We start from the raw sequence: 9,612 nt of genomic DNA, 5'->3' as shown, positions 1-9,612 counted from the left end.
TAACGGGCTGCGGGTCTGTGTGTGTCTGCGTGGGTCTGTGCGTGTGTGTCTGCGTGGGTCTGCGCGCTCGTTTCCAGGTCCCAGTTCGCGCTGAAGTTCCTGGACCCCTCGTTCGTCCCCATCACGAACTCCCTGACCCACGAGCTGCAGGAGAAGCCCTCCAAGTGGGCCTTCAACCGGACCGCCTTCGCACATCAGAGGTGAGCGTGCGGCCAGGCGCCGCACCCGCGCCTCCCCTTGTCACCCTCCCTGAGGCTGTCCCCTTCCCCCCAGGATTTAGGAAAATACAATCAGGGACTGCTAAATACTCTGAGCTCTGAGTGATTTGCCAGCGGTGAGAGACAAAGGCTGAATCAGAGCATTTCCCCTGATGGTTAAGCTATCTTGGAAGAATTGATTATTTCAGAGCGGGACACCGGGCTGCAACACGCATTATTTTACCAAACAGAACGTGACCCGGTTTCCCAGTGTGCAAGTGAAATTGTCGCTACTTGAAGATAAATGGCTGGGTTTTTAAAACTTGAAACAAATCGGTCTGTAACCGCCGTGCAATGCCGTGTTCACGGAGGCCAACACACTCCCAGCTGAACTTCCCAGCTAACGGCAGCTCTGAGCAAGTGCAGTGCTGCTCTGCCTTCCAGCACTGCTCCGGCTGAGGGGGCGGGCAGAGCGAGGGGTTCGGATGGAGGCCTTCGAGCCCGAATCCACCGGAGGCACGCTCTTTGTGCATCGCCTTCTCCCTGCTGTTCGCAGGTTGCACTGACTTTCCTGCTGTGTGGCGGTGGAAAGGGTTTCTCGGTTCCTTCAGCTTCCTCAAAGCTGCTCCGTACTTCACGGGAAGTAAAATGTGCATTCAGTTTTCTCACTGTGATGTGAACTTGGTGGTGTCTGGCTAGCCTCTTTTATTATCGGCTTTACTGAGAGAGGGAGAGATCAGGAAATATATACTTTATACCATCTTTTTTAATATATATATATTTACTGAGAGATATATAGGGGAAAAAATTCTATAAAAGGAAAGAAAAACATTTAGCAATTTAAGATAGCGATTACCATCTTGGACTGCAATTTTGTCCTGACAAATGCCTGCTGTTTTAGAGACTCTGCTCACATATCCCACCTGAGGAGCAGGAACCCAGGCCCCTCAGCTCAGCAGCCAGGCAGCTGGCAGAGTCAGGATGGGGCTGCTGCACCCCTCAGTGCTGGCGGGCAGGGCTTGGGCTTCTCTCCTCCCTTCTGGTCACTCTCCGGTCACAGGTCAGCGCTGCTGCCGGCACAGCGGGGCGAGTGATGGCCTTCTAGTGCCCATAAACGCTGCCTGCTGGCCCTAAGGAGCTGTGGGCCACAGAGAGGAGATGTCACTTTCCCTGCCCCGTCCTTTCCCGGGGACCTCCCAGGCTGGTGTGACAGTGGCCACCCCTCGTATTGCTTCATTCCTGGCACCACCGGCTCATCCTTCATAAGTCTACCCCTGAGCCACCCCTCTGGTGATTTTAGCTAATGCCTCAGGATCTGCCTTTGCACTTGTCTGTTAGCCATAACCCATAATTAGGGCACCCAGTGGGACTCCATTAATGCTTAGACATTGGAGGATGCGAGCTGGAAGAAAGGTTGTTTGTTTTCCATAAACATGAGCAAATAAAGTGGTATTGGTTTTCTAATTTTATGCCCTGCGAGGCAAATTCCTGAGCAGGGTTGGTTTTGTTTGGTTTTTAAGTATCTCTAATAACCCTTGTAAAAATGCCGGCGTGCTTGCCCAAATAAAACATTAAGGAATTATGTTTACATAAATGGAGACAGCAACAGTCACTTGGTTTTGTGATTCAAAGCTTCTTAATGAGAACACAAAAAAGGCATGTATTTAAAAATCAGCTACTGTTAATTCAACTGAGTATCCTGGACTGCTTGGTTTTGCTTCACATGCCTCATGTGCAAACGTGGTACCCATCATTGCCAAAGATCCCCCGTCCAGTACCAAGAGTGAAACGCACGCAGAGAGCACCAGCAGCAGACTTACCCACCAGGCCTGTATCACAGCACGAGCAGAACGGTGCTGTGCACCACCCCTCAGCAAGGCGGCTGTGGGAGGGGTGTGCTGTTAGCTGCACGCCTTGGACTTACACGGTGAATCCAATATTTTAATCCTGACACTGTTCCAAGAGATACGGACACATCCTTAGCTGGCGTCAGTCAGGACCACCCAGTAAAGCCAAGCGGAGCGCTAGGTAAGGAGCCAGCTCCATAATTCCTACCTATTTATACTAATTTAAAAGCCATTTCGTCACATTGCTCAGGAAACTACTTTACTACATTTTAAAAAAAAGAAAAACGTAAGTCTAGCTGGAAAGAAAATTCTCCACCACCGAAAGAGGGGAAATATAACTCCATGTTTTCTTTTCTTTTTCTGTTTTATTTTAGGCAAGAAATCCTTCAGCATGTCGATGTAATAAAAAATTTTTCTTTGACCAAGAATAGTGTTCGGATTGGACAGCTGATGCATTACGATTATTCCAGCCATAAGTATGTTTTCTCTATTAGCAATAACTTCAGATCGCTGCTCCCCGACGTGTCGCCGATCCTGAACAAGCATTACAACATTTGCGCCGTGGTTGGAAACAGTGGGATCCTGACCGGGAGTCAGTGCGGGCAAGAAATAGATAAATCTGATTTTGTTTTTCGTTGCAATTTTGCTCCAACTGAGGCTTTCCAAAAAGATGTTGGAAGGAAAACCAATCTTACAACCTTCAACCCCAGCATCCTGGAAAAGTATTACAACAATCTTTTGACCATTCAGGATCGCAACAACTTCTTTTTAAGTTTGAAAAAGCTTGATGGGGCCATTCTTTGGATCCCCGCTTTTTTCTTCCACACGTCAGCAACAGTCACGAGAACACTGGTTGACTTCTTTGTTGAGCATAGAGGGCAACTAAAGGTCCAGTTGGCTTGGCCAGGAAATATAATGCAGCATGTTAACAGGTGTGTATTTTTGCCTTGCTTTTAACTTGTCAAAATACGTCTCTCTCTCTGTACAAATACAACTGTATTTATTTTCCTGTTCATGCCTGATCTGGTCGGCACTGTCTAGCAAGTCAGGACCCGACACTGCTTGCTTTTAGAGCAAATGCGGGTTTGCGGTTGCTTCAGTAAGTACTTCAGTTATTTCTTTACAGATGTATGCCCAGCACAGCAGAGGTGGGTTGGTTGTTCACGCCGGGGCAGGGTCGATCACCGGGCTCTGCTCCTGCCGCTGCTCCCACAGACGGGAGGAGTACGGGGGAGCTGAGTGAGACGCTGCACTTAGGGAAGAGCTTGCTCTTCTCAGCTAGCAAACCGGGATGCTGACAGACAGCTGCAGGGTGGTCCAAGGGAAACTGTGATAAATCAAAGGAGGATAATGTGCTACCTCATTAGCAAGTGCACGTGTGAGCAGGAGCCAGTGAATCGTACTTTTCTGGATAAGGCACTACCTCTCCTGGTTAAAACCCAAAAACGTTCAGAAGGGGACCACAAGAGACTATCGGTCAGAGTGCTGCTAAGGTTGTTTTGCGTTCCCGGTCGTTACAGACGGACCTGAACAGCAACCCTTGCCTTATCCAGGCCATCAGGCATCAGCACTGATGGTCTCCAGGCAGTAGCATTATTTTTTTGTTACAGCAAACCTGTGGCATTACTTGCACCCCAAACTAACACGCCTTTATTTTCTTCACAGATACTGGAAGAACAAACACTTGTCACCCAAGCGGCTGAGCACAGGTATTCTCATGTATACCCTTGCTTCTGCCATATGTGAAGAGATCCACTTGTATGGATTCTGGCCCTTTGGGTTCGACCCCAACACGAGGGAGGACCTCCCGTACCACTACTATGATAAGAAGGGAACAAAGTTCACGACCAAGTGGCAGGAGTCCCACCAGCTGCCTGCAGAGTTCCAGCTGCTCTACAGGATGCACGGTGAAGGACTGGCCAAACTCACCTTGTCGCATTGTGCCTAAGAACCTAAATCTTGAAGTGCCAAATGATTGTCTAAAAAGTGCCCAAAACCGAATTAAACATTCTTCAGATATAATTCTAAGAAAAAAACCAACAACCCTAAAATATTCCCCATAATATAAAGATGCTTTTTAGTCACCCTTGTCACTGCTCATCAAAGGGTTTAAGCTTATTTAGCAGTGCAGAAGCATTTATCAAATTCTGTGGATGCTATTCATGCAGCAGCAAAGTTGAAATGTTTTGCATTTATAGATATGCTACTAAGTATGTTTTAAGATATTTTCGTATTTTAGCATTCCACTAAATGCCCTAAATCTCTTAATTTTATTGTCCCTTCCCAATTAGAATTAGAAATGCTAATTTTAAAAGGTTTTGCTTCTCTTGTATATGTTGCTATCAATAGCTCAGCGTACATATATTGCCGTGGCCAATTGAGAAAGCCAGTTCAGAATTCCAGTTCATCGTCACTTGCAAGTTCTTCAGTGTGGATCCTGATTTCCACCGCTTGCATATTTTCATATTTACTGGATTTTACATTTTTTTAAGAATAACGTGAAGAAGAAGGTCACAATATGACTTGTACCTTAGCTAAGCATTTATATCGCTCTCAGAATACTTCAGCATTTAATTCAATTTGGGCCAAATCCTAGTCCAAATTAGCCAGGCTGAAACATGGTCATTCCCATCCGTGTGATACTATTTGGTCTTTTAATTTTAAAGTTAAACCACCAGGACAAACAATATTAGGTTTCTCTGGAGATGTGTTAGGTGAGAAGAGCCCCAAACCCCAGCGCGGGCGCACCTCCCTCTGCGCCTGCTCTCCGCACCCTCCGACGATGAGGGGTCCTTTGGGAGGACGATCCCTCCGAGCGGGGAGCACGGGAACTCCTGCCTGTCCCTTTGCACCCTCAGAGCCCGCCGGTGCTCCCCGCTCCCCCCTCCCTGTGCGTGCGGTCCCACCGCCGGCTGCACCCCACAGCACCGCGGGGCAAGGAGCTGGCCGGGCACAGCCGCCGCGGTGGTAAGCGCGATGTTTCCCCTTGCAGAGCTGCAGGAGTCGGCACTCTCTGTGTTTCGGTGTGTCCCAAAGTGCCGTCCGTCCCGTGGTGGCGACGGGGTGTATTGCCCAGCGATGCGGGGTCTGTAGGGCGCAGTAATTGCCTTCATGAGCCCAATTAAGGGTGCTGGGGCAGACGGGCCATCCAGCCCCACCAGTCAGCGAGGCTCCGGTTGTCCCCTCGCCGCAGCCCGTGGTGGTCCTGCCAAGGGGCAGGGGTGCCCAGCCTGCCCTGCGCCCGGCCCTTGGCTCCACAAGCGGGGCTGGCTGGGCAGGGACCGACTGGCCGGGCAGCAATGGCAGCCAGGCGCCGGGGGTTTTAGAACTGGTTTTCAAAGGGAAGTGAGCGCAGCAGGAGTGCAGGGAAGAGGAAATACCGTTACCACATTTCCCCATTTACATCTCTAAATCCATGGTCAGACAACTAAATTAGTGGCCCCATTTTCCCGTCACCAACAGCCGTCCAAGGCAGCCAAAGGAAGACATGGCTCCCTCAGCACCACTGAAAACCAGGCTGTTTGTAGAGAGGACAAACCTTAGGGTCACTTACGGTTTGAAAATGTTGGCCATTTTGTCTCAGGATAAAGGAGCCTGTAAAATAACTGGGTTTCTTATTACAACAAGTATACTTACAAGTATTTTAACATTTTTCTACTATTCTGTATGATGCTGAGAACTGACTATACACTGAAAAAAGATGCAAAATCCAATTTAAAATCATACTTTAAAATGGCACATTTTAATTTTTCTCAGCCTCTTTACCTCCAAGCAGACGTAGGAGGTGAGGAAGGAGATCTCAAGTACAACACCAAACCTGAGCGGCCCGGAGCATCTCCCGGTGCCAGCCGCCACCCTGCCGCGGCACTGCAGCTCCGCCGGCCCCCAAAGCTGTGCCCCCGCTCTCCGCCGTGCCCCGGGTGGAGGAGGAGCTGGAGGCTTTCTTCCCCATTTTAATTATCCCACATTTTCTGGCTTTTGCTTTTTCAAAGGCTGTTTAGGGCTGGGGTGCGCTGTGGAGGGGCTGGGGTCTCCCCCGTGCCGCAGCGTGCACAGACCCGCTCCTGCAGGGAACCGCGGCGCTTCCCTCCCCAGCTGCCAAGCCTGGCTCAGCATTCCCGGGGGCTCCGGCTCTCCGTGCTGTCGTGTCGGTCCTGCGCTCATCACTGTTCCTACAGCAGAGTACGACCTCTAGCAACTGTTATTATGAAGACATAGTCGTGCAGTGATGGTGGTGTCTTATGCCATATGGTGCCATATGAGTTGTTCTTGATATTATCATGTATTATTTGTGTCGTAGTCGCGCGCGAGGGCCCGGGCCAGGGAGCAGAGTTTGGCTGTGCTGAGCACAGACCACTGCAGAGCACAAGGACAGGCTGTCCCCATTGCTCGCAGCTGCCCGCGTCCCTGGGGGAAGGACGGAGCCCCCCCGACCCCTGCAGGCCCTGGCGGCGAGGTTTGGGGGACCGTGCCCGCTGGCCGCCTGGACCGCGTGTCCGAGCGGGCAGCAGGGAGCTGCTGGGGCCGGGAACAGCCAGGCAGCACCAGCCCTGACCGAGTCCTGCAGGAAACCTTCTCTAAGTGCAGGAGCACATGGATTGTTTTTGCCCAAAAACAGAAAAAGGGAAATTGCACAGGGAAGGAAGAGTTCTGCACTGGTTGTTAATGAAGTACAGTAATTAATCATTTCTGATATAATTTCCTATTGAGCTGTACAGCAGATGCATGTTCGCTAAGGCAGGCGGATCGCTTTGCAGGTCACTGAGGTGCATGGTGAAGGTGTGCCCAGCGGCCAGGACCCAGCTCGGCAAAGAGCCCGCAGGGGGAGAAGGGTCACCCTGAACCCCGAGTGATGCCTGTTGGCTTGAGGTTAATGCCAGATATTTTAATTAAGAGGCATTTTATCAATTTCATGTAGAGAACGATCATTTTTAATCAGCAAAGTGAAGAGATGTGAACTATTATCATTCTATTGGCATGAAAGTGGAGGCCAATGTGCTCTATACAATTTTCGGCTGCTGGCTCCCAATGGGAAATTGCACTGGCAGATCCTGCTTGGCTGCTGCACGGCGTTTACATGACATAACTACTTTAAATTAGGTGTAGTCACAAGTAAATATTCATTAGCCTAAACAAACGTATTTCCGTCTGTGCACCTCCTGTGTCCCCTTTTTGCAATGGGGATGCTCAGCCTGGGGTGAGAGGTTCATTGCACGTCTCCCCCGGCGGCTCCACGCACCTCCTCCCCGAACGGCAGCGGGACCGGTGGCGGGGCACCGACACTGGCAAGGGCACTGGATACTGGCACGCCCAGTGTGGAAACAGATGAACCTGCCGTGTAACTGCATAGTGAAACTGGGATGGGAAGGTCTCCGGAGTCAAACTGGCCGCGGGTGCACTGTGAGATGCTGGGGAGCTGTATGGGATGGGCCACCTGCTGTGACCCAACCCTGTCCCCAGCGTCCCCGGAGAGGGCTGGTGGCAGAAGTGGATTTCCCCATGCTGAAGGAGCTGCAAGGGCTTGCGTGGCTGCTGCACCTGAGCAGCAAAGCTTGTGTGGAGCTGCAGCACCCTGCCTCTCCCCGAGAGCCCGTGCGGGAGGAGAAGGCATCAGTGCTGGCATGCCCAAGGGCCTCGGTCGGTCTTTCCTGAGCAGTGCACATTTTCTCTCCGCTCAAACTACTGCTTTAGAGCACCCGGGAGAGAAGATAAAATGTAAAAGAAGTTGAAATCAAAAACCTAAATTGCCCTGGGATAGTTTTTTAATTTTTCATAATTTATTTTTTTAAATTTTATTTCCCTTCCTAATCACAATAAACTTGGGAAAATTGCCCACAGTTGGAATTTCTGTGCCCCCCACAACTCGCAACCCCAGCCTGTTTCCCACAGCTGTGCTTGGGAGGTCTGCGATGCCCCACTCACCCCCAGCCCAGAGAGCGCCAGGGACACAGCACCTCACGTGCCCCCGGACTGTGGAGAGGATGGTGATGGAAAGGTGTTTTAACGCACAGTACCTTCATTTGATCTTGCTTAATTTCAGCAAATGGAGCATCTCTCTCAGGTTCATCGCGCCTGCGGCGAGGTCCCGTTACGACTGAAGGCAGCAGACCCCGCTGGGGGGGTCTCTGGGGGGAGCCCTGGCGCTCTGCAGCCCCCTCCTGCCCCCAGAGAGGGACGGGACCCCCCGTCGGTCCCAGGGGATGGCCCTCACAGCACAGCTGGAACTTTGCAGAGGCACAAAGAGGCACTGAGTGCAGAGAAGGAAGCACAAAAATGACTGCAAATATTCGGAAATGGGAATACAGAAAAATTATTGACAGAGCGCCATATTATATCATTGATTTTTAAGCAAAACTCCCCATCGATTTTTCAGAACCACATTGAACATTTCAGAATCATTGATTTTAATGGGGAGTTCTGCCCCAAAATCAATGGCGCAATACAGCCCAAAGTAAATTGCTTCTTAGTATCAATATTTTTTGTCCAAGCTGTTGCAATGTGGAAAATCATCTTAAAATGCGCATCTTTTGGTTTTGCCTGTTTCTTAGATGCTCTTTGAATTCTGCTTTTATAGAGAGACCAGAGGGGAAGGGCAGCTTGTGCCGACTGGTGGGACCAGCAGCGGCCCAGGGTGGGCTCTGCTCCCCCAGGCAGAAAAAGACCCTCCTGATGCCTCGCGGTCAGACTGGGCTCTTTCCTAAACCCCCATTTTCAGGCTGGTTTTCTTGTAGGACCTCACGTTAGGGCACTGTGCATCCCAGAGCGGTAAAGTGGGGTGCCTCCCCCCCGCCCCAAGTGTTTGCTCTGACAGGTCTGGGCTCGGCGTCCTTTTCTCACGTCGCCGGGCTTATGGCACGTGTAATTCTGGTTTTGTAGAAAATCAGGTCTCCCTTTGAGCTGGAGGAAGTCAGTGCTGGGTGGCGGGGAGGAGCCCTGGAGGAGCCCTCGGCGCTGGCTGGTGTCCCTCAGCTCAGAGGTGCCCTCAGAGACGGTCCAGGCTTGGCCGCTCGCGGTGGGCTGCTGCACTTCGGGAGGAAGGCGATAGGTGGTGGTGGGGTCTGATGGAGAGGCGAGGACTGAAGGCTGCAGAGAAGACAGCGGCTGAGGAGGAGAGGCTCTCTGGATCTGCCTCTCTCCGGCAGAAAATGCTTTTCCATTAAATAAGCAAGCTGCTCCCCTCTAGCGAATGCAGCTCCCTGGGGCAGGGAGGTGCCGGCTGCCGCCCTCCCTGCTCAGGATAGTAAATGGCACCTGCATTCGGTATCACCTTGGCTAGACTCTTCTTTCTCTTCTGTTTGGCCCAAAATCTTCCTGCCTCTGTCCACCGAAACAAATTCCTGATGGTTCAGAGAAAATACTCACTATCATTACTGAATGTCTAGACAAGCAAATATAGCTAAATGAAAGTACACGTAATGCAACGTGATCAATATTTGTAAGTACAAAACATTTTAGTTTACAAAATCAAGAGAAGTCCTTCTGACTAGCTCCAAGGGAAGGGTCCGGCGGGACGCAGACCCCACTCAGCCCTGGGCTGCCAGGACAGTGTCCCATGCGCTGCGGGCAGA

The 9,612-nt window shown here is 50.9% G+C and overlaps 1 protein-coding gene across 1 annotated transcript in view; it reads left to right on the top strand.

The window, feature by feature from the left end:
* ST8SIA3 (ST8 alpha-N-acetyl-neuraminide alpha-2,8-sialyltransferase 3) overlaps positions 1-4,086 on the top strand; it is a 6,469-nt gene extending 2,383 nt beyond the window's left edge. The window contains exons 2-4 of the mRNA XM_009323113.1: positions 78-200; positions 2,419-2,976; positions 3,710-4,086. Coding sequence (XP_009321388.1) covers positions 78-200; positions 2,419-2,976; positions 3,710-3,992 — 964 coding nt within the window. The 3' untranslated portion in view covers positions 3,993-4,086. The remainder of the gene's footprint in view (positions 1-77; positions 201-2,418; positions 2,977-3,709) is intronic.
* The last annotated feature ends 5,526 nt before the right edge of the window (positions 4,087-9,612 follow it).

The sequence above is a fragment of the Pygoscelis adeliae genome, unplaced genomic scaffold (assembly GCF_000699105.1).
Source record: "Pygoscelis adeliae isolate BGI_AS28 unplaced genomic scaffold, ASM69910v1 Scaffold174, whole genome shotgun sequence".
NCBI lineage: Eukaryota > Metazoa > Chordata > Aves > Sphenisciformes > Spheniscidae > Pygoscelis > Pygoscelis adeliae.
The sequence above is the reverse complement of the archived record's forward strand: the minus strand, read 5'-3'. Positions and strand labels throughout refer to the sequence as shown.